General features: G+C 43.4%; 1 protein-coding gene across 1 annotated transcript in view; it reads left to right on the plus strand.

Moving 5' to 3' along the window:
* Positions 1-21,504, plus strand: part of fgf11b (fibroblast growth factor 11b) — a 53,581-nt gene extending 32,077 nt beyond the window's left edge. Inside the window, exons 2-5 of the mRNA XM_020464001.2 lie at positions 5,132-5,242; positions 7,204-7,307; positions 18,312-18,510; positions 18,651-21,504. Coding sequence (XP_020319590.1) covers positions 5,132-5,242; positions 7,204-7,307; positions 18,312-18,510; positions 18,651-18,835 — 599 coding nt within the window. The 3' untranslated portion in view covers positions 18,836-21,504. The remainder of the gene's footprint in view (positions 1-5,131; positions 5,243-7,203; positions 7,308-18,311; positions 18,511-18,650) is intronic.
* Positions 21,505-25,389: the final 3,885 nt, after the last annotated feature.

A 25,389-nucleotide genomic window follows, 5' to 3' on the forward strand; every position in this document is an offset into this window, starting at 1 on the left:
AGTGATTTGCAAAACCCTAAACACACTTGTATACATCAGACACAGAAGTATATCATGATGTCACTTCCTTGCAATTACAAAGCACTGACTGTCAAATTACCACACCTATGAGCCAATCTGTTAAACTTCTTAGGGCTGCAATCCCGTTAACGGGATGATATGACAACAACCAGTGAAAGTGCAGGGCGCCATATTCAAAAGAACAGAAATCTCATCATTAAAATTCCTCAAACATACATGTATCTTATATCATTTTCAATGTGGTCTTGTTGTTAATCCCACCACAGTGTCTGATTTCAAATAGGATTTACGGGGAAAGCACCACAAACGATTATGTTAGGTCACCAACAACTCACTAAAATACACAACCAATTTTACCAGCCAAAGAGAGAGAGAAAAAAAGCACAAATAGAGATAAAATTAATCACTAACCTTTGATAATCTTCATCAGATGACACTCATAGGACTTCATGTTACATAATACATGTATGTTTTGTTTGTAAATCTGAGTTTACATTAGCGCGTTACATTCACTAGTTGTGATTTTGCATAGCCACATCGATTCAACAGAAATACTCATCATAAATGTATATTATAGATATACCTATCCTTAATGCAAACGCTGTGTCAGATTTTAAAAAAACTTTACGGAAAAAGAAACCCATGCAATAATCTGAGACGGCGCTCAGAAGTAAAAATCACCACAGCCACAATGATGGCGTCAACATAAACAAGAAATTACATGACAAATATTCCCTTACCTTTGATGATCTACATCAGAAAGCACTCCAGGAATCCCAGGTCCACAATAAATGTTTGTTTTGTTTCGATAATATCCGTTATTTATGTCCAAATACCTTCTTTTGTTGAAAATGGCTGCTTGATAGACACCTGATGCATTCTGCTATCATTCACTCCCACAACACCATAGAAATCTCATTACAATTTCTATTATTGGTTGACATCTAGTGGAACCCCTAGGCAGTGCAACATCATTAGTATCTCGAGGGGATTTCATTGGGGACTCTGGTGAATACATACAAAGCCCAGATTTCTCACTTCCTGTTTTGATTTCAACTCAGGATATTGCCTGCCATATGAGTTCTGTTATACTCACAGACATCATTCAAACAGTTTTAGAAACCATAGAGTGTTTTCTATCCAATACTAATAATACTATGCATATATTTGCAACTGAGACTGAGGAGAAGGCCGTTTACTTTAGGCACCTTACTCATCCAAGCTACTCAATACTGCCCCCCCAGCCATAAGAAGTTGTTAAACACAGCCATCAGGTGCACAAACACATGATTGCTAAATTGTAGACGCACCAATCAGGTTTAAGCACTATAAAAATGCAGGAAGGAGTCAGAAGAAGAGTGAGGGTGAGAGGAGGAGGAGGAGGAGGAGGAGGAGGAGGAGGAGGAGAAGGAGAAGGAGGTAGAGGTAGAGGAGGAGGAAGACCTGAAGCAGGAGGAGAACGTGCACAAAGGAGAAGAGGACCAAACTTATCAAATGACATTCGTGCAACACTAGTGGACCATGTTGTGAACCACGGATTGACGCTGAGGGAGGCTGGACTGAGAGTTCAGCCAAATCTTAGCAGATATACAGTGGCATCTGTCATAAGGACTTTCTGACAGGAAAACAGGTTAAAGATCTGTCTACAGTTACAGTAATCAGCTGCTTATTGTCTGCACCATATCAGCACTTGTGATACCCCTTCCTGTGACATTGTACACTAAGTTACATGTATTATTCTCTACATAGGATTAAGGGTCGGGAACGACAAGGAGGAACGGGGCCCATATTCACGGAAGAACAAGAGAGTGAGATAATGAACATGGTTTTGGCCAATAATGCTATCAGGCTCAGAGAACTACAAGCCAACATTATCGGTGATCATGCCATTTTCAATAATGTCCATCAGGTCTCTCAGTCAACACTGGCACGCATCCTGAAGAGACATCCGGTTCAAATGACACAACTTTATCGAGTGCCTTTTAAGCGGAGTTCAGAGAGGGTCAAACGGCTGCGGCATGAGTATGTGGAGGTTTGTATTGTTCACTTTAGCACTGTGATGTTGCATACTGCACACATGGCTTCTTTACATTGACTGTACACTAGTTCTTTCCTGAACTACACAATCTTGTCTTGTCTGCATGAATTCATATATATTGATGAGGCAGGGTTCAACCTCACAAAAGCAAGGAGAGGCAGAAATATTATTGGCCACAGGGCTATAATCAATGTCCCAGGGCAATGTGGGGGTAACATCACCCTCTGCGCTGCCATTTCACAGCATGGGGTTATCCTCCGTCATGCCAAAATGGGCCCTTACAACACACCTCACATTCTCACATTTTTGGACCGATTGCACCACATCGTCACAGCAGGTAATGAAATGCACCAGATGCAATACACAGTCATCTGGGACAATGTGTCATGCCACCACTCTGCTTTGGTCCAGAACTGGTTTCAACACCATCCACAGTTGACAGTACTATACCTTCCACCATACTCTCTGTTTCTAAACCCTATCGAAGAGTTGTTCTCTGCATGGCGGTGGAAGGTTTATGATCTCCAGCCCCAGGCTCAGGTACCCCTCATTCAGGCCATGGAGGACGCCTGTGACCAAGTCGATGCCGCAGCTGTGCAAGGATGGATTCGACATTCAAGACGGTTCTTCCCGCGTTGTCTTGCTAATGACGATATTGCTTGTGATGTTGATGAAATTCTCTGGCCAGATCCAGCTAGGCGAAGAGATAATGTTTAGTATGTTTACTGTAGTATTTTCTGTATAATACTGTCAGTTCTTTTCAGATGATGTTTTGTTTGTTATTTACTATAATTGTAACCTGTACTGGATACAGTATGTTACATTTGTCTGTTTGCTGAGCTAACAGTGTTATGCACACTACTGTAGTAGCATGGAAACTGGGACATGTTTTGTTGTGATTCTCCATGTTGACATGTTGACTGATTTGGGTACATGGAGAGAAATAGATGATGTTTTCCTCAGTCTGCCACATCGGTCTTCTGTAGTGTTTGTATAGTTGCACTTTCTCTGTGTACTTCACTTACAGTACTCTACTCACTGACAATTAGACTTGCTAAAAGTGTTTTCGGTTAGCAACAGCAACTGGTTCAAAAAGATTGACGTCATATGAATGTGTGGGTATCGTATGGTAACAAAATATAATTTTTATGAAGTCGTGTGTATAGTTTTGACAAAAGTGTTCCATTTTGCAAATGATCTGAAGTGTTGTGCTACTTTGGTGTAGGGTTGTGCTAATTGTGTGTCATGTTTTGACAAACCGGGCCCTGTTTTCAGAATTGTGCTTAAACAATTGAAAAAAAACTCCTAGCTCTTGTCTTCCATTTGTTCTAAGCAGCCTGAGTGTGTATTGTACAGTATGTTGAGACAGTGGGACCTGTTCAGTGTGGGAGTGAATCATCAGATGTATTGGCCCAGACAGACAGCAAGCAGTGGTGTTTATTAGCCCTGTCTTGCATGAGCTGTCTGTTGAACAGCACATACAGCCATCTTTCCTAATGAAATGACACTGCCATCTCTCTCTCTAAGATCCCTTGTCTCCCTGCTCTCCCACAGACGTCCGCAGGGACATGTAATGAACGGCTTCCCTGCTCTGATTGGGTGATGTATGGTGTTATTGGGTAGGATGAATCCCACATAACTCAAAGGATATGAGAGAGAGAGAGAATGGGGGCGAGAGAGAGAGAGAGACAATGGGGAGTGGTAAAAGAGAGAGAGAGAGAATGGGGTGATAAAGAGAGAGTGACAATGGGGAGCGAGAGAGAGAGAATGGGGGCGATAAAGAGAGAGAGACAATGGGGAACGGTAAAGAGAGAGAGTATGGGGGCAATAAAGAGAGAGAGAGAGAGAGAGAGAGAGAGAGGGAGAGAAAGCAAGGAAGGGAAGTAGAGAAAGAGGGAGAGATATTAGAGGGAGAGAGGGGGAAAGTGTGAGTTTTGTATCTACATGGTTGTAAATATGAGAGTCTCTGTCACATTGTTACAGACCCTGACTCTGTTCCTATGGGGAAATAACCCTTCAAATCATATACCCAATCACATACCCACATTGTGAGTGCACACACACACACACACACACACACACACACACACACACACAGATAGAGAGACCAATCTTGGGTTCTGTGTATCGATCGGGATCCTGCGAGCAAATGGCTCTCAGGGAGGCTGAGAGAGGAGAGGGCAGAGTAGGAGGAGGTTAGAGGCATGGGAACTAACATCTGACCCCCATTCCTCCAGAGGGTTTCTCACAAACTGCTCTCTCATCCATGTTTCATCTCCCTCATTAAAGCTACATTGTGGATGAGAGGCGGCCCGCTAGCTTAGCCCGACAAGGCTGTTCTCTCTAACTGAGAGTGACTGAGCATTAAGCCATGGCACCACAGCACCTGCAGCCTCCTGCTGGCAGACTGTCAACTAGGAGCACCACAGAGCAGGGAAAGGGAAAGTGAGGAAGGTTGTAGGAGTGAACCGGAACAGACTCAGTGGTTGCATGTCTCCTAGCTGTAAGGATTCGTTATCTGTCGGTTTCTTAAATGAACACAAAGTAGACGGCAGGGACCCTGCACATTAAATGTTATCTTATGCCTCCTCATCTCCTCCTCATCACAAATACATGTGTGATGCTGATGTATCTTTCACATTTGACTTAATCCTCCAATGACCCCAAACTCTTTTGCTTAAAATACCAACGGCAATGATAATGGGCAGAGAGCGATAAGGTGCTGGCGAGTTCCAAGAGCCAGCAGCCACTGTTCATGACATCAGTTTGTCTATTTTTGTCGTCAACTTTTATTCAACTATTATTCATCATTATTAGATGACGTTGCAAATATTCATTGCACTGACGACTAAACAATTTGTATACCCTTCTAAAAGACACATTTGGCTGTGTGTTGTTAACTCAGACTATTACAAGTATTTTCCTACCTCCCTAACTGACAATCTCCTATTAACCCATTCTGTTCAACTCCAAGTTCCTCTCAACCCTAAATAACTATCATATGACTCTTCTATCTGTCCCTGTCCATGGGCCCTGTCTAATAAACCTTTGTGCTGACTGTTTCCTCTGCAGAGCCCCAGTTGAAAGGCATCGTTACCAGGCTGTACAGTCAGCACGGATACTACCTGCAGATGCAGCCGGATGGCACCATGGATGGCACAAGGGACGAAGGCAGCTCCTTCTGTAAGTGTGTGTGTGTGTGTGTGTGTGTGTGTGTGTGTGTGTGTGTGTGTGTGTGTGTTTTGGCACATGGCCTGCCCGTCTGGCTAGTAGCCAGGTATTGTATACTTCTCTCAGTGTCTGGTCACTGGCACCAGTTGATTGCTCATTCAACAACCGCTGATCAGGGCTATTGGTCTGTGGCTGAGGTACGGAAGCCTATGTTTTTCCAGAATATGTGGATACTAGATACTAGTATCCTGGTATACCGGAATAACTACATCACACAACCCAATCACCATTAACACCAACTCAGATCAGGTCATGGCAACAGTACACAAAACCACACTAAGCACACAATTTGAAACACTGAAATATTCACTGTTATTGTATACTTCTCCCTCATCCATAAACTCTTTCATATAGTGAGGTCATGCCAAGAGAAGATAGAAGGAGAAGTAGAGAAATAGAGAGAGAGAGAGAGAGAGAGAGAGAGAGAGAGAGAGAGAGAGAGAGAGAGAGAGAGATGTAGCAATAGAGTAACAAAGAAATAGAGAAAGAGATGGAAGGGAGAGAATGGTACAGAAAGAGAGAAGGGGGAGTGAGAGGGATGAGTGTGTGTGCGCGGTGTGTGATGACTGGGTGTGTCCTCAGCTCTCCTCCTCTGGCCCAGCTGTCTGCGTGTGTGAGGAGCAGAGCAGAGAGGAGCGTGTGGAACAGATTGACTGGTCTTTGATTGAGCTGGAGGTTGTCAGAGGGTTTGGTGCAGGGTGACTATGACACCACAGAGTGATGAAAAGGGAAGAGAGAAGACAGCAGCATGGTGAGGCAGAGAATGGGGAGGTCACATCGGAGACTTATAGACATGCCTGCTTTCCTGATATACCATGACATCGTTGTACAATAATTGAGTTATTATTCAGCAGATAAATAAATAACCACTTGAGACATCCTCAAGGACCCCTCGCTTTGCAGGTTCTTTGTTTAATTAAATTGTTTACTTATTTATAATATGGATTGGATGCATGTATTGACTTTCAATATTAATCTTATTTGATTCCCAAATGCGCCTTTAGAAACTGCCAACAGTGAAAATACACAAAATCAACAAGAGGATTTGACAAAGATCTTATTCAAATATATTTAGAGATTAGGAAAGCCAGCTGCCCATTCACAAACAGCAAGGTCTGCAAATAAATAGACAACACAATCACATGTTGACAAAGACGCTGTGCTTCTTATTGCATGGGGTTTAGGTTTCAGACTGGGTGTGGATTTGATAAGGATATTTAGTTGGCACATTTAAAATCCATGGAAGCAATAATTGTTCCTTTATCTCTCTCATCTCTACTTTCTCTTTTCCACCCGATCTGTCTTCTACTCTTTCCACTCTGTTTTCCTGTTCTGATGGGTTCCATTGGTCTCTATGTAGAAGAGATCAGTAACACCCCTGAAACCCTGCACGCCCCAGAGAGAGTGAGAAGAGACGAGAGAGATAGAGGATAGACTTGTCCTTTCTCTTCCTTCCTTCCTCCCGCCTCTGCCCCTTCCTGATGTCTATTTCTGTCATCTTTTTGTCACTCCATCCTCTCTGTTGTTCACACTCTCTTTCTTCCTTGTTTTCTCCCACTGTCTCTCTCACATGCTCTCGTTCTATTCCTTTGTGTTTCACCAGTCCTCTTAGCTGTATTCAGGGAGGTGCTGCACCCAGAGTAGAGCAAAAGTATGGCAAACCTGAGGTGACGTGATGATAGCCCCTCACTCCAACAACACTCCATATCTCGCTCATGACACTCTGGCTTAGGCTCAGTGAGGTTGTGACCTTTGTGCCTGGTAGGGTTATTCAGAGGTGAAACAACAGCCATGTTAATTCCTATAGAAGACAATCTAGGAAGCTCTTGATTGCTGCTCTCTGGGTCGGTCTAATGTCAGTCTCATTTTCTAACGTTTCTCTCTCCTCCCTCCCTCTTTCCGCCTCTCTGCAGCACAGTTCAACTTGATTCCTGTGGGTCTGAGGATCGTGGCGATCCAGGGGGCGAAGACAGGGCTCTACCTGGGCATGAACAGCGATGGGTACCTCTACACCTCTGTGAGTCCACATGCTCAACAATACATAAACCAGTAACAACATTGGACAATGTGTCTTTTACAGTAATGTTTCTGAGTAAACCTGGGGGAAATGGCTGTGTGGCAATAGGCCAGTTCCAGCAATAGAGATACTCAGTGAAGCTTTAGCTCTCTAAATGACAGTTATAATGACCATGCAACGGCTGGAACAGCCATATCAGGAGTGGACTGCTGTTGCGAAAACTCCTCAATTACGGTCTGTGTTGTTGCTGTCCATGGTGCTGAACTCTGTGCCAGGAGAATCTGGTTTCTGCCCATGATGCTGAACTCTGTGCCAGGAGAATCTGTTTGCTGTCCATGGTGCTGAAATGGACTTCAATCTGGAGTTGCACATCCTGTTCCATGGGCTTAGATTCAGCGGTGCAGTTGAGCCACTTAGAAATATACACCCCCCCGTAAAAAAAATTGGGGTCACTTAGAAATGTCTTTGTTTTTGTGCATTAAAATAACATCAAATTGATCAGAAATACAGTGTAGACATTGTTAATGTTGTAAATGAGTATTGTAGCTGGAAATGGCTGGTTTTTATTAAATATCTACATAGGTGTACAGAGGCCCATTATCAGCAACCATCACACCTGTGTTCCAATGGCACTTTGTGTTAGCTAATCCAAGTAGATCATTTTAAAAGGCTAATTGATCATTAGAATACCCTTTTGCAATTATGTTAGCACAGCTGAAAACTGTTGTTCTGATTAAAGAAGCAATAGAACTGGCCTTCTTTAGACTAGTTGAGTATCTGGAACATCAGCATTTCTCAGTTCGATTACAGGTTCAAAATGGCCAGAAACAAAGAACTTTGAATCTGCAATGTACAATTTTATGGGGATTGAGGACAGTATGCAGCTATAGTACAGCGTCTGTACTGAGGATGTACTGTTCAGCGTTAAGTCTCTTTACCGAGCTTAGGTAATAGGGTGTAAGCTCTGTGTGTGATTAAGGATGAAAGGTTACTGTGCCCCGAGCGTCTAGATTGCCACACAACATAAAAACAGCAGAATAATAACAAGGGATTAGCCACTGCAGTGTGACCAATTACCTCCACTGTGTCTGGTGCTACTGTAAAGGACATAGAGCAATAGCATTACAGAGTAGTGGAACATTCACTCAATCTCACTGTGTGTGTGTGTGTGTCACAGAATCCATTTTTTAAAACACAGGGCGTAACCGTGCGATACTTCATACATAAAGTCTGTCAGCGTGCAGTGCACGTAGGGCAGACGTATTCAAGTTGGGAGAGTCTCGGAGAACAATCATTTGTTAGTCGTTGGAGCGTTGGTGTAAGGTTGTAACAGCTACACCTCTGTCAGTGTGAGAGAGAGAGAGAATATCCCTGAGCTGAAGATTAACATTCTGCAATGAGAAGGCGTTTGTCTATTGCCTCTGTGTGTACAGAGGCAATAGGAGCATCGGGTTCAAAGGAAACACAATCAAACCCCTCGGTAACTCACAGAGGCCTTCTATGTGTATCAAGCAGACAGACAGAGTGTCTTCCCTTAGAATAGAATCATGCTGAGGATGTGTAACCTTGTGTGTTTGCTGTGTGTTACAGTCACACACCGGTAAGCTATTGTTTGTGAGAGCGGATACATGTTTGAAACAGTGATGTACTCTGTTTTGTGACTGTGTGGGTGAGAGGCTGAGGTGAGTGACAACAAGAGACACAGAGGACACTGCCATTGGGGAAAACCTCTGCAGGGCTCTCAGTCACTCACTCACTCACTCACTCACTCACTTTGATTCTTTGTCCTCTTCTTTTCAATTAGGCTGTGCATTGCAGTAAAAGCGTGATCAGACAGCTTTTGTCAGGCTAGTGAAGCACATAGCCCAGGAGGGCAGTATGGAGCTAATGACAAGGGGGAACTCCATGTCACAGCTCTGTTGTCTCAGCCATGAGCCTCAGCTTCCCTATACCTGTCCTGGTAAAAATAGTGCTCAGCTCTGTCCTGACCCATTTTATCATCTGTGTTCTCTGGAAAACCCTCCTGGGCCATGAGAGGGGGGAGATGTGTGAGAGAAGGGGGCCGATTGTGTGTGTGAGTGCGAGTGTGTGTGTGTGAGTGCGAGTGTGCGAGTGTGTGTGTGTGTGTGTGTGTGTGTGTGTGTGTGTGTGTGTGTGTGCGAGAAAGACAGATAGAGAGATGGTGGATGGGAAGAGGCACAATTGAGAGCCTAGATTTCACAGATGCAGTTCCAATGCATGTCAATCAGGCATGTCAATCAGGCATGTCAATCGGTGATTGTGTATTTAATGGGTGTGTTGATGTACGTATGCATACCTTCAATTATAATGTCTATGATGTAATATATGTTCAGCGCATTTGTGTAGTGGTTGATGTGTGTGTGTGTGGGCAGGTTTTACACATGCGGTTATGTATATTTGAGTGGATAATTGTGTTTGTGTCTGTGCTTGTATGAGTCATTTCTATTCTCTGCGTTTAATTGCTTGTGAGGTTATACATGTAAATCACTGTAATATCTATGTGGTGCTGTATCTGTGTGTGTGTGTGTGTGTGTGTGAGTGTGAGTATGAGTGTGAGTGTGAGTGTGAGAAAGAGAGAGAGAGAGAGAGAGAGAGAGAGACCTTTCCTGATGAATGGCTTTGTAGTCCATTCTTCTCCTGTGAGGGCTGCATTGAGATGCAGGACAACACAGCCGTCCAGATAGCATCACCTCCATCACAATGGGGGAGAGAGAGAGAACAGGAGAGAGTTGGAAAAAACAGGAAAGGGGAAGAAGAGAAGAGTAATCAGGCAAAACGGCAGGGATAGAGAAAGAAGGGATGAGGTATAGAGAAACGGAATGGAATGATACAGAGGCAGACATGCTGCCAGCCAGGCAATGAAGTGCACTTAGGAGAAGTAATGCTGTGTGCAGGCAGGGTTCCTTCTTTCTATTCATTTATCATTAGTCCAGCAACAAGGTTCTGTGCTAAGATGGTACTAATAAGTAAGAGATGTAGACTTGGTTGCCAATGGCATCTGTTGTTGTCGTCTTTCCAGCCACACAGCATCAAATAGCGTGTACATATCTGTATGTGTATTGGGTGTGAGTGTGTTGTGAACAAAGAGCATTGTTTTGACAGATGTATCACTGCTGTGTAATTTACCCCGAGCCTATGACAAAGGCCACTGCTGATCTAATGACACACAGAGACATCACAAGTGCACTACCTCCCTCCGTTCTCTCTCTCCTATGAAGGGGATATTGAAAGGGGGATGACAAATGGAGGTATGAAGGGATGTGAGGTGGATGCGTGGTCACCTCTGTCACTCCCCTGCATGTGAATCACATCAACAGAGACTGTTAATCAACCCAGAGATGAGTGTAGAGTAGGCAGTAGACTCCACTTACACATCCCCTAGCCCCAACTCACTCTGCTCCTAGCTATCACTCACACAATAGAACACATGAAACATTCATGGATATTTAGCTAGCTTGTCCTGGGAGATGAACATTTGGTTGTTATTTTAGCTGGTTCTTTGTCATACAACATTGTGTGTTTCTCTACTCCGACGATTCATCCACAGATAAAAAGGGAAGCCGGGTTTGTTTTTAGTTCATCTTCAATGAATCTCTCCTCTTTTGTCTTTCAAGCTTCCACACAGGTCTGTAACTTCCTGATACCCAGTCAGGAGGGGACTTGCAGCGTGTGGCGCGTCTCCAGTAGAAACAAGCTCTATTTTAGCGATTGGGTACGCAGACGCTCGTTCACAACCTCCAGCCCAATCAAAGACCAGCGCTCGAGCAGTGTGGGTGAAATGATTGAATAACCTGTGTATTGCGATGCTCGTGCACACAACATGACCAGTGAGGTCAGCCTCGCCCTCTGGTAACCCCTCTCTTTAAGTGCATCTACAGAGCTGTGAAGAAGTATTTGCCCCCTTTCTGATTTTTTCTATATTTTGCCTATTTTTTTATACTGAATGTTATCAGATCTTCAACCAAAACCTAATATTACATAAAGGGAACCTGAGTTTACAAATAACAAAAAAAATTGATACTTAATTTTAAATATTGAATTAACAAAGTTATGCAACACCCAATTCCCCTGTGTGAAAAATTAATTGCCCCCTTACACTAATAACTGCTGAATTGACTGCAACCAAATGCAGAACTGCTGTAACTCTTGCATGCAGAACTGCTGTAACTATTGCATGCAGAACTGCTGTAACTATTGCATGCAGAACTGCTGTAACTATTGCATGCAGAACTGCTGTAACTATTGCATGCAGAACTGCTGTAACTATTGCATGCAGAACTGCTGTAACTATTGCATGCAGAACTTCTGTAACTCAGCAACATGTATGGGTTTTCAACCACGAACTGCTGGTTTCAAGTCCTGCCACTTTGGGATTAGCCCATTCCAAAACTTGAAATGTGTTGCTTTTTAACTATTTTCATGTAGACTTGATTGTGTGTTTTGGAACGTTGTTTTGCTGCATGACCCAGCTGTGCTTCAGTTTCAGCTCACAGACGAATGGCCTGTCATTCTCCTGTGGAATTCTCTGATGCAGAGCAGAATTCATGGTTCCTTCTATAAGGCAAGTTGTCCAGGTCCTGAGGCAGCAAAGCATCCCTAAACCATCACACTACCACCACCATGTTTGACCATTGGTATGAGGTTCCTAATGTGGAATGCAGAGTTTGGTTTTTGCCCGACATAACGGGACCCATCTTGTCCAAAAAGTTGACTCAAGTTTGCCAAAAGTCAACTGAAAGCACCTGGATGATCATCAAGATTCTTGGAAGAATGTTCTATGGACAGACTTTTTTTAAATTGAATAAATGAAATAAGTATGTAATTGTTGTGTTATTTGTTCACTTTGTTTGAAGATCTGTTTTGGTTGAAGATCTGATAACATTCAGTTTCAAAAATATGCAAAAGTAGAGAAAATTAGAAAGGTGACCAATACCTTTTCACAGCCCTGTACGCCTTCTTAACCCTTGTGTTGTCCTTAAGGGTCAAACAATGACCCACCACTATGTATAGCAGCAGAGAAAACCCCCTAAATGATATTTCTTCAACTTGAAATGTGATGACTTTTCCTAGAGTGACCCCAACGTTAGAAAAAGTGAAACGCCGCCTTTGTTCATATTTCCATGAAAGCTGTACACCACCAGGTTAAAGATTGTCTTAGGGTCATTTTTGACCCGGCTGTTATAAAATAATTTACACACCACAAAAAAAAAAAAAGACACACACACAATGCGATATTGAGATTATGTGTGGTACTGATTGAACTCAGCCAGCAGCTCCTGAAGAGGAAGATCACCATGGTTGGCACAGTTAGAAAGAACAAGCCTGAGCTCCCCCCTGCACTCCTCGGAACAAGGGGGAGAGAAGCCTTCTCATAAAGGTTTGCCTTCACCCCCACCACCACTCTAGTTTCTTACCTCCCAAAGAGGAACAAGAATGTGGTCCTCCTGAGCACACTGCACAAAACGGCTGAGATCAGTAATCATGAAGACAGGAAGACAGCCATCATCCTGGACTTCAACCACAACAAAGGAGATGTGGACAACCTGGGCAAGGTGATTGGAACTTACAGCTACAGGATCATGACTGCCTGCTTGCCCCTGGTCATCTTCCATAACATCATTGATGTGTCCTCTTACAATGCCTTTGTGATATGGAACAAGATCAACCCTACCTGGACGCCTGATAAACGAAACAAGGGGAGAGTGTTCCTGGAGCAGCTGGGAAAGGCACTTGTAACCCCACGCATTCAAAGAAGGGAGTGCCTCCCCGGCACAGCAGCCTCTGCAGCGCTTGTGAAAGCTGTTCAGGGGACTGAATCTTGTCCTGATCCACCATCCACCTGAGGCTGCAACTGGGGGCAGACAAGAGGAGGAGATTCCAATTCTGCCCCCCAAAGAAGGACTGTAAAACAAATACTATGTGCTGCACATGTGAGAAATACATCTGCAAAGTCCATGCACACACACTTGCATACTGTCCTACATGTGCTAATTAGAGATGATTGATTTATGTTCTTCACATTTTGTTTTGTATCTATTATCTTATTTTATTCGTATTTATTGTTGTTGTTTATACACCTTGTGGCTGGGGGCAATGGTTAAAAAAAATGGGAGAAGGCTAGTATTTTGTAGTTAATTCCTCATTGTTCAGTGTATAAGAATATATCACTATGTTGCCAAAACAGTTCCAGACTGTTATTGTTCAATAAAATGGATTCAAAACTACTTTCTGCACATTTCTGCTACTTTCCTAGGCGATACAAGTGATATGTCTTGCTAAGAAAAACAATGTTTACACTTATGCAATACCTTCAGGATTAATAATAGTAATAAACCTCTACTTTAGTAGAGAAAACAATTATGAAAGGTGTGTTGTAATAAAAATGAGTGGCGTCCACTAATTAAATGCAGTCTTCCTGCATGTTGAAGAGGGAAAACACAGATATTCACAAAGTTTGTGATGAATGACAGGTTGTTTCTTCATGCAAACTAGATTTGGGGTTTAAAATTATCCAATTAAGCTGCTTTATTTGAAGGGTTTAGTGAAGGCGGGTCATTTTTGACCCTTAGGACAAGGGGAGCATACAGAATGTTAAGACGAGACAAGGGTTAACTTAGGTAATAGGCCATGTCACAGAACATCTGCACCTGGTTCTAAAAACATCAACAACATGTGCTAGTCTCCCCCAACTCTGCACACTCCAAAACACACACACACTCCGACACACACACACACACAGAGGAAAGACCCAATAGGAGATTCAGTGAAGGTTTTGAGGGGGGGGGGGTTGTTGCTACAGCGTTAATACAGCACCATGGAATATGGCGGGATTACTGCAGCTAGGCAGATTCCACAGCATCTCCCAGAATACCCGGGACTGCTGGGGATGGTCAACAGACCCAGGCAGGGCTGCCTAATGTGTCACTACCACCCCTGCTGGCAATACAGAGCAGTACACCAAGGAAACAGGAACTCAGTCTTACTATGAGCCCAACACATATTGTATTTTACTCCCCCGTCATATTTACTAAGCATTTGCACTGGTGCAAGAGGTGATTTACTTATCAGAGAAGAACATAAAAAGTAGAGGTGGCAAGAAGTGCTACAGATGACATTTTGTTATGCGAAAGGAGGTTGTTTGAAAGGGAGAAAGTGGCATAGAACTCCCCCGCTATGGGAGACTCTCAATTGCATACTCCTCACATTTTCTCCCCTCTCTTCCCACCTCGTTCTCAAAACCCATGGGAGGAGAAGGTCAGAGAGGTGGGACCTCTGGCCTTCTCAACCAATGGTTTTGAGAAGGAGGCTAGGAGAGTAGTTTGCCATTGAGATTCTCCCTATGAATCTGCATGAGTAGCCCTAAATGTATGAATGACTGATGGGTGAGGAAGAGGTACCAGTTACAATGTAAGCACCTTATGTGCTAGCCCCTGGCCTGAGTCCTTGGCCTAACTAGTGTTTCAGGAGAGCAACGTAGCGTAACGTATGGTGGTGTTAGGAGTTCAGCTTCTTGGAGCAGGTAGAATAGGTGTGATCAGGCACTGAGGGAGGAGGAGGAGGAAGAGGAGGAGGAGAAAGGAGAGGGTTGAGGAGAAGGTCGGGACACTGCTCTGCATGATAAAGAGGTTCTTCCCATCCTCAGGATTCTCTCCACGGACGCTGGATATTACCTATTTCGCCAGCTTTCATTAGAATTCATTCTGGCTGGAGATGCAGGGAAAGGAGGCTGCCCGAGTCAGTCATTAAGTCACAAGTGAAGGGTGAGATTTTTATTTTATTTAATATTCCCCCCCCCCCTTCTACACTTAAAAATGGTGACCCTCCCTGTCACGTTCAACACACGCTCAGCAATTATTTACTCCACTGGTGGTTCTATAGGTACTCAGTGGAAGTTCAAAGGTCACATTGTGTGGGAGGTGTCTTCCATTCTAAAGAGATAGATAGCAGATTACCTGGGTCCTTGAGGCTGACTCATGGATTAAAGGTATGGTAATTACAGAAACTAGGTTGTATGAGATTAGTCATAGCAGCCATGGTAGCTGAGCTGGAGATTAGGAGGATGGTTAGTCCAGGGGTTTAGCGGTCGGTTTATGAAGAGGGTCCTTAGTCTGTGCTGACGTCTTTCCAGGAAAGCTCAGGAGACGTCCTGCTGTTAGATAGACCTCAAAATGAAGACGTGGGTTATAATTAGGCTCATTCCACAGGATTTATCAAAGATTGTCGTCATGGTAGTGTTTACAAGTACAACACGTGGATTATCGTCAGGGTCATTTCAGTCGACTGGTGGGTTTTCGTGAGGGTATAATTTCAGAGAGGAAATTGTGTTATCATGAGGGTCATTTCAGAATTGAAGGTTATCTAGGTCTTAGTAATGGGTTATCCTGCCTGCTGATGATTCAGAGGTTGATTGTGGGTTATGGTGACACAGAGGTCAGTGGTAGGGTCCTAGGTTATGGTGATTGGAGACCAATTGTCCTTGGTGCCCTGCTTCCAACTGCAGGTCCTGGGGGAGAACCAGGGGAGAACCAGGGGAGCAGGCCTCAGACTCAGACCCTCTTTCTCCCAATGACATGCCACTAAACAAAGCCTGTGTGTCCATGTATGCTGATGATTCAACTATATACTTGTCAGCAACCACAGCTAATGAAGTCACTGAAACCGTTAACAAAGAGTTGCAGTCAGTTTTGGAATGGGTGGCCAGTAAATTGGACCTAAACATCTCTAAAAACTAAAACGAAGCTCTAGACCTCAGCTGAATCTGGTCATGAATGGTGTGGCTGTCGAACAAGTTGAGGAGACTAAATTGCTTGGTGTTACTTTAGATTGTAAACTGTCATGGTGAAAACATAATAGATTAAATGGTTGTGAAGATGGGGAGAGGTTTGTCCGCAATAAAGAGATGCTCTGCTTTTTTGACACCACACTCCGTAAAGCAAGTCCTGCAGGCTCTAGTTTTGTCTTATCTTGAAAATCCCAAATTGTTTGCATAGTCAACTTACGCACTGCTCTGACACACACAGTTGCCCCACCAGACATGCCACCAGAGGTCTTTTCGTAGTCACCCAAATCTAGAACAAATGGAAGAAAGCGTACAGTATTATAGAAAGCCATCATTGCATGGAACTCCCCTTCCATCTCATATTGCTGAAATGAACAGCAGACCTGGTTTCAAAAAACAGATAAAGCAACACCTCACGGCACAACGCCTCTCCCCTATTTGACCCAGATATTTTGTGTGTATGTACTACTGACATGTAGGCTACGTGTGCCGTTTTTAAATGTACGTAGTTCTGTCCTTGAGCTGTTCTTGTCTATTAATGTTCTGTATTATGTCATGTTTCATGTTTTGTGCAGACCCCAGGAAGAGTAGCTTGTGGCTTTCGCAACAGCTAATGGGGATCCTAATAAAATACCAAATACCCTTTCTCTCTCTCCCTCTCCACCCTGATTAATAATGAATGAAGCAGATCATTTATCAAGCTCCTTAAGATACCAAACCTGACAGAAGACGTATAAATAACTCTGTGATCTGGGGGGGGGGGGGGCTGGGTGTGGAAAGTACCTACAGATGAGGGTGGCTCAGGTGGTCCGGAGGTACGATAGAGAAAATGGGGTCGAGGGGAACTGAGGAAGGATATGAGGGAGTGGCGGAGCGAGGTGGAGATATGGCGTGATTGACTTTCCCCAGACACGCACAGCACCTTGAAGGTGAGAGGTGATGATCTGGGAGCGTGTGACCATGGAGCTCCTTAATGCTGACGAGTCCACTACTGACTCCTTAATGCCCCTTCTTATTGCCGACTCGTCCTCCCCCAGTCCTCCACCATCTCCCTGAGCCCCAGAGAAAGTCTCCAGTCAGCTGTTTCTGCCCTTCTGCTCGCACTATATAAATCGTGCAGATTGGGTTTGCTCTCTGACAAGGGAAGGAGGCTGACGGTGACTAAGAGAGATGTATACCTGTCGCTAGTGGTTACAATCACCAGGCAACATTCTGCAGGGTTTAGTGGTCCTTATGTGAGTGCTGGACATAGAGGGGTTAACCACTGGTGTAGGGACTGGGGAGGTGTTCTAGCAGCCAATAACTGTCGAGTTTCCATCTGAGATTTACCCCAGTGTTTTACCCAAAAGGCTCAGACTGTTTCCATCTACGCGGGCCCGGCAGCCATGTTTTTACTGGGCTATGGCCTTGGTGGAACTGCTCTAACTTTGGGGACACCTTCTCACAAAGCAACAGTCTTGAATGACGTAGAGGTTGTTGATTCTGCTCGCCCCAACATTTCTGGTCGCCCCAAGGAAACACAAAAACACTAGAGCCCATATTAACACAAGACACCGGTGACACACAGGTCTGGGGTAAGTCTTAGGTGGAGGTGCATCATAAATGTTGGATGCGCTTTAACTTTGAAGGGGTTCTGCTATGTGTGTTCACTTTCAGACAGTATTCCAGAGTGTGTTAAATGTTGAATTTGAAGGTTGAAAGGGGACTTCCATCTGAACCATTTGTTCTGCCTCCGTACTTTCACGTGTTTCCAAAACAACTGTGAATATATTGTTGTGTTGTGTATTGATTCATTTGCATACTATGTGCGCGTATTTGTAGGTATGTGTCAATCTTTTGTTTATGGGAGAGTTTCCCAGTGGTTTCTCCCTTCCACTGTCCTACCTTTAGAGGGCTTCGTTAAGTTCATACCACTGATGCTGTAACGTAATCCCTCTCTATGAGTGTAATAATTCTCCCCAAAGACCAGGATGTTCTCTCTTTTTCAAAGGAACATGAGTACACACAGAATCCTAGTATTCCCTTCCATTCCCCGTAGACACAACTCTCTTAATGAATATGTTCTTCACTGAGAGTGTGTGTGCGCCTACGGTATTTGTGAGCACATACTATGCATGCATTGGAATGTCTGTCTGTGTTCCTGGGTTGGCTTAATGGGTACAGTCGATCCTCTCATGATGTTTGTTGTGTTTGTTCTCCTCCAGGAACACTTCACTCCAGAGTGTAAGTTCAAGGAGAGTGTGTTTGAGAACTACTACGTGACGTACTCCTCCATGCTCTACCGCCAGAACCAGTCGGGCCGCTCCTGGTATATCGGTATCAACCGCGACGGACAGGTTATGAAGGGCAACCGGGTGAAGAAGACCAAGGGAGCCGCACACTTCCTGCCTAAAGTTATTGAAGGTTGGTCACATGCCCTCCAAGCTATGACGAATGTTTGAGAGGAACAAATAAGACACGGATATATCAGAAACGTATTAAGTTATCATAGATGCCATAGATGTGCCTTGGACACTCAACTGTTTCTCTCTTCTGCTCCACAGTTGCCATGTACAAGGAGCCATCGCTACACGAACTAGTCAATGAACCGAAGGAAAAAGAGAAGGAAAGAGATAAAGACAGCCCTGCTCGGAAGACAGTGAAGACGTCAGAAGAACGTCATGAAATAACATTCTCCATCAAGAACTGCAGGAAAGAGAAAAAAGCTCCCAAGGCTGACGCCTCGTAGCACAGGGGACCAAGGGGAGGGGAGGGGGAGCAGTGACACTGAGAACTCAATGGGGACTCAATCACCCATCATGCATTGGGCTGGCTGGAGGAATAACCCTCATGGGCTCCCTTTACCAGAAGTGCACTGGGGCTGCACCATGCTGACGGGTCAGGGGTCAACAGCTCATCAGCAGCTCACCAGGTCTGGTTCTGGGAGGGTTTCCTCTCACCTGTCACCAGAGAGAGAGAGAGAGAGATGGACCAGGGACCGAGTCAGCATCACCACCCTTCCACCCTGTCAATCACCTCTACCCCTCCTCTGGTACACTCACTACCAAAAAGCACAGCCTTTGTCATACCTCTTTAATTGATCTACTGCCCTCCATCACCTGTCTCAATTTTCAGAAATCACCTACCCTCGCCCACACACAGTCATTTCTAATCCGTGTATTTTGATGTATGTGCGTGCGATTGTGTGTGTGTGTGTGTGTGTATGTTGGAGAATAAGTGTTTCACACTAATCACTTTATGTCATCATAACCGCCATGCGTGGGTCCACTCTTCTAAGTAATGGAAATCACCATGGTGAAAGTGTCGCTATGCCTGGCCTCCACCATCTGCCCACCTGCAAATCACACACCCCGCAGCTGGACGTGGGCCATCAAAATGATGCTTTATCGGACAGCATCAGGGGGGGATCTATTTATATTTGATAGTAGGCCTGTCTGTTGAACCGCAGTCTGCCAATCACTTTCAAAAATGCCAAATCTTCTGCTGAAAGAGAAAAGTCAAGCCAGCTCTTTTTTGGGGGATCAGAGATATCTACAGGCTACAGGATAACCTTTTTCAGTGACCAGCCTTTTCTAGCTCACTCTTTCAAAGTCCATTTCTCCTTTGATCACAATGAGGAAATAAATGGAGGGAACTGAAGAAGTTTATCATATTAAATCATGAGGATGATGTAAAGGATGATAATGAGGATGATGAGGATGAGGATAAGGATAATTACAATGGTTACAGTGATTATGGTGATATTGATGATTCAACTGCCTGCGTAACCTTGCAATAATCTCACAGGCAAAATAATGAAACAGAAATGTCAGGGTATCCCATTATCTGAAGTTGATAGCCATTTGCCCTTCTGGAGCCATGAAAGCACCATGTCCAAATTACTATTAGAACCCTGACTGGGACATGACTGCCATGTCTGGCCCACATAACAGTAGCCTGACAGAGATGATTTCAGATTGGGCTCAGCAGGCTGATTCTGAGCATGTGAGAGAGTGATGGAGCTAAATGCCCTCTGGGCCCAATGTTATTATGATGCAACTCTTTGAAGGTTATTTCCTGGGGATTTTATGGAATACAGACATAATTGCTTAAGTTATTCGCTTAAATGTATGTAAAAAAAATAATATTAACATGTCTCTGCAATATTTGTACAGGTTTGAGTCTCTGTCAGAGCTGGGCTGTGTTAAAAAAAGAAAGTATGGCATTTTATACAAGTGAGGAAGATAGTGACAGTGGTTATGAATGTGCATGCTTAAAATACTCCCAATTGCTAGCGTCCAAAACTCACCTTGTGGTGCTCATAATTCACTAAAATATTTCAGATAAATGGTAAGGATTGGACCTGTTGAATCTGATTAAATTCTCTGTCACCTGAAAGGTAGTGCCAGTGACCGCTGACTGTATCCTTTGCTTGGCAACTGTTGTCGACAGGAAGCAGAGTTTAAAGCTGACATCAAAGTCTGAGGAGGCTCTTAGCTGGAGCACAATAGATATATGGGGCTTTCTGGATTAGTTTTTATAAGACACAGCTGGAGCACCTACTTGCTATTCTAAAGACATCTCACTGCTTATCCCCTCACCAGAGTTATCAAATCACCACAGAGGAATCCACTCGCAAATATGGATTTCTTTGTGTGCGTGGCTGTTTGTGATTGTGTTCTTCTCCCAGTTTATGGATGTTTGTGGGAATCTGTGAGTTCATGTTGGGAGTGCATAGTGTGCGTATCCATGTTTGTGCAAGTGTCTGTTTCTGTGTGTGTGTGTGTGTGTGTGTATCTGTGTGTTGAGTGGGAGGGGACTTCTACAACGTCCTTCATACTGGACATGGGGCACTGGTGAGGGGTGTCTTAGTGATGTCCTTCTCTGTGGAGATGATGTTTGGGTGACAAATGGCCACCTTTCAAACCCAGCACTACCACCACATTGTTATTGGCCTGAGAGTGATGAAGGAAGCAATGGGCAATAGCATCTGAAACAAATCATGGACACAAAAGCACAACATACACAGGGACATCCTGGTGTACAGAAGGCTGATTTTCTAAGCATGGGGATATATGAAGTAAAATGACCAAAGGCATTGCTGCGTAGCTTGTTCCTGCCATGGCGGCTGTGCTGTCAGAGTGAGATGGCAGGGGTGTTCTGTGTGACCAGCTCCTGTCTAGTGGGTCACTGAGAAGGGATGGCAACACGAGTGAGCTTATTATTTTCGTCCCTTACAGGGCCCCTCTATAAGAAACAGGCAATAGCAGTGGACTGCCTGTAAATATGTTACACAACATTACAGAAGATGAGGGAAAATGCATAACAAATGAAAATCGAATCAAATTTTATTGGTCACATACACTACACGTGTTTAGCAGATGTTATTGCGGGTGTAGCGAAATGCTTGTGCTTCTAGTTCCGACAGTGCAGCAATATCTAACAAGTAATATCTAACAATTTCACAACATATACCCAAAACACACAAATCTAAAGTCAAGGAATGGAATTAAGAATATATAAATACATGGATGAGCAATGTCAGAGCGGCCTAGACTAAGATATAGTAAAATAGTATGGAATGCAGTATATACATATGAGATGAGTAACGCAAGATATTATTCAAGTGACATTCTAAGAATGTTACATGTTCCCAAAATGTACAGAATGTGAGAAGGATGTTTTTGGCATGTTATTGAGGATACGAGTATGTCTGAGATGGTCTAGAATGTTCTAAGAGGGTCAGAGTGTGTAGGCAGTCGTTGAGATACAGTCATGTTCTGAAATATCAAGCCTGTTGTTTGGTGATGTAGACTATCTGAGAACGTTTTTTTGGGTTAGACTTAATATTAGGGAATGGAGGGTTCCTTGCTGAGTTCTAACGTATGAGGAGGAAGCTTCACGAGTTCTGAGAAAGTATGTGAGGCAGAGAAGGTCAGCAAGTTCTGGGAAAGAATGTGAGGCAGAGAAGGTCAGCAAGTTCTGGGAAAGAATGTGAGGCAGAGAAGGTCAGCAAGTTCTGGGAAAGTATGTGAGGCAGAGAAGGTCAGCAAGTTCTGGGAAAGAATGTGAGGCAGAGAAGGTCAGCAAGTTCTGGGAAAGAATGTGAGGCAGAGAAGGTCAGCAAGTTCTGGGAAAGAATGTGAGGCAGAGAAGGTCAGCAAGTTCTGGGAAAGAATGTGAGGCAGAGAAAGTCAGCAAGTTCTGAGAAAGAATGATATGCAGAGAAAGTTCACTAGTTTTGAGGTAGAATGTGAGACAAACTGGTTTTCTACGTCTGAAACAATGTGAGGCTAAGTTCACTAGTTCTGATATTGAATGTGAGGCAGTAAAAGTCAGCAAGTTCTGAAAAAGAATGTGAGGCAGAGAAAGTTTCCTGTGAGAAAGAGGAAGTCAATGAGAGTCAAAGAAAGTTTAATGGTTTTGAAATAGAATGTGAGGCAGAAAGAGTTCACGTTTTGTGATAGAATGTGAGGGAGAAAAAGAGGAAGTCACTTCGAGTCAAAGGAAGTTCACTAGTTCTGAGAAAGAAAGTAAGACAAAGAAAGTTCAATTGTTCTGAGATAAAATGTGAGGCAGAAAAAGTTGACTATGAGAAAGAGTAAGTCAATGAGAGTCAAAGGAAATTCAATAGTTTGGAAATAGAATGTGAGGCAGAAAAAGTTCACACATTTTGTGATAGAATGTGAAGCAGAGAAAGAGGAAGTCACTTAGAGTCATAGGAAGTTCAATAGTTCTGAGATAGAATGTGAGACAGAGAAAGTTCTCTAGTTTTGAGGTAGAATGTGAGACATACTGGTTCACTAGTTCTGATATTGAATGTGAGGCATAGACAGTTCACTAGTTCTGATATTGAATGTGAGGCAAAGTTCACTAGTTCTGATATTGAATGTGAGGCATAGACAGTTCACTAGTTCTGAAATAGAATGTGAGGCAAAGTTCACTCATTCTGATATTGAATGTGAGACAGTGAAAGTTCACTAGTTCTGATATTGAATTTGAGGCAGTGAAATGATATTAAATGTGAAGCAGGACTGTTTGGCAGTGGTGGAAAAAGTACCCAACTGTCATACTTGAGTAAAAGTAAAGATACCTTAATAGGAAATGACTCAAGTAAAAGTCAAAGTCACCCAGTAAAACTCTACTTAAGTAAAAGTCTAAAAGTATTTGGTTTAAAATATACTTAAGTATCAAAAGTAAAAGTATGAATCATATAAAATTCCTTATGTTGAGCAAACCAGACACCACCAGTTATTTATTTGTTTAATTTACGGATAGCCAGGGGCACACTCCAACATTCAGACATGATTTACAAATGACGCATGTGTGTTTAGTGAGTCTGCCAGATCAGAGACAGTAGGCAGTAGGATGACCAGGGATGTTCTCTGTTTAGTGAGTCTGCCAGATCAGAGACAGTAGCCAGTAGGATGACCAGGGATGTTCTCTGTTTAGTGAGTCCGTCAGATCAGAGGCAGTAGGGATGACCAGGGATGTTCGGTCTATAAGTCCGTGAATTTGACTATTTTCCTGTCCTGCTAAGCATTCAAAATGTAACGAGTACTTTTGAGTGTCAAGGAAAATGAATGGAGTAAAAAATACAATATCATCTTAAGGAATGATTTGAAGTAAAAGTAAAAGTTGTCAAAAATATAAATAGTAAAGTAAAGTATAGCTACCCCAAAAAACTACTTAAGTATTTTTACTTAAGTACTTTACACCACTGCTCATCGGTTCTGATATTGAGAGCAAGCCAGAGGGATATTTAGCTGGTTGAGGCAGAAATAACGAATTAGCTATCATAAAGTAAGGCAAAGAGAGCTCTATTCTTGATTAGAGCAGAATTTAAGGCAGAGCAGGTCCCACAAGGGGAGGGGGAGGGTTAGTGATGTTGAGAATACAAGGACAGTTGTGGTTCCCACACACACACACGCTCGCACATGTCCGCTTCGAAGTCACACTCCACTTAATGCGCAATCTCGCCAAAAGGTGTCCTATATGTCTACTGCCCATTAACCTTCCCTCCACACACTGTGTGCTTGTACATGCGTGTGCATTCGTTTGCACGTGTGTGTCTGTGTGGGTGAGTGAAAGAGTGACAGAGCGAGTGTAATGACCTACCTGTATGTGTGCATGAGTGTGTGAGGGAGAAAAAGGAGAGAAAGGGGAGAGGAGGAAAGAAAACAAGAGAGTGAAGTGACGATCGATAGACTCAATAAAAGCCAAAGAGGAAAGCAATAGTATAGCGTTGAGAGCAATAATGTCCCTTAGGTGCAGTGGGAGGAGCAACCCATGTTTGTGGACAATGAACTCAAGAGCAGTTTTGTTCCATTCCAACGTGCAAACTGGACAACGTGGCCTGTTGCACAACAAATGTGGGGGCAGATATTTCTCCCATCTTACGGTACACTTTAGAGATCAACAGCCCCATACAACTGGCCAGTGTGATCTGGCCATGTACTGAGCTACTTGGGTTTCTGTCGTTTAACCGTCCTTTTCTGAGACTCTGGGGACAATGCCGTGGAACTCCATTAGAGTGCACTCTGTTTGAAGGACTTTGGTCTTAGGTTCTGACCCAACTGGGGTCAAAAAAAAAGGGAACACCAATCTCATAATAACAAGAGAAAATAGTGGTTAAAATGTCATTATAATAATAATAATAAATATTTATAGAGTTCTTATGAAGGGATTTGACAGTACTTCCAAAGTCTGTCTTTTTGACTGTTTAAGTATGATTTAACAGTGATGTTTATTAGGGCTGTCAGTCTACAGTACACAGGTAAAGGCCAGGGAAATTGTTGGAAGGACAACAAACCTAGCATTTTTGTTGGTGCTTTCCTGGCTCATTGTTTCATAGAAATATTACTATATAGCTATGTCCATATGTAAATGATATATGTGGTATATGTGTGTGAGGTGTTGTATTGATATTTTTCAGAAAATATCTCCAAGAATAGGTGGTGAACATTTTTCTTGTTGTGTTTTACTTTGCGTTGTCATGACTTTCTGATGCAGACTCTTGGGAGGGATGTTTTTCTTTCCTCATACCAATCCTCCCCTCAATGTGGTTTTGTAGGTGAACAAAAGTGTTGTGTTGGGGTGAAGTGGTAAGGGCACTGGTTCATCGTTCCAACAGAATGCTAAATGAGGCAGTGTGAGCTTCCACCCAAACTAAATTCTCTAGGTGGAAGCTCACAGTGTGAATGATTTACAGTATGCCAGAGATTTAACCCTAAACTGTAAATGTTGTCAAAGTTCAAAAGAGTATGTGGAAACATGCAAAGGCCAGATTTGTCCTCCTAAAGC

The sequence above is a fragment of the Oncorhynchus kisutch genome, linkage group LG28 (assembly GCF_002021735.2).
Source record: "Oncorhynchus kisutch isolate 150728-3 linkage group LG28, Okis_V2, whole genome shotgun sequence".
In the NCBI taxonomy this organism is placed as follows: domain Eukaryota; kingdom Metazoa; phylum Chordata; class Actinopteri; order Salmoniformes; family Salmonidae; genus Oncorhynchus; species Oncorhynchus kisutch.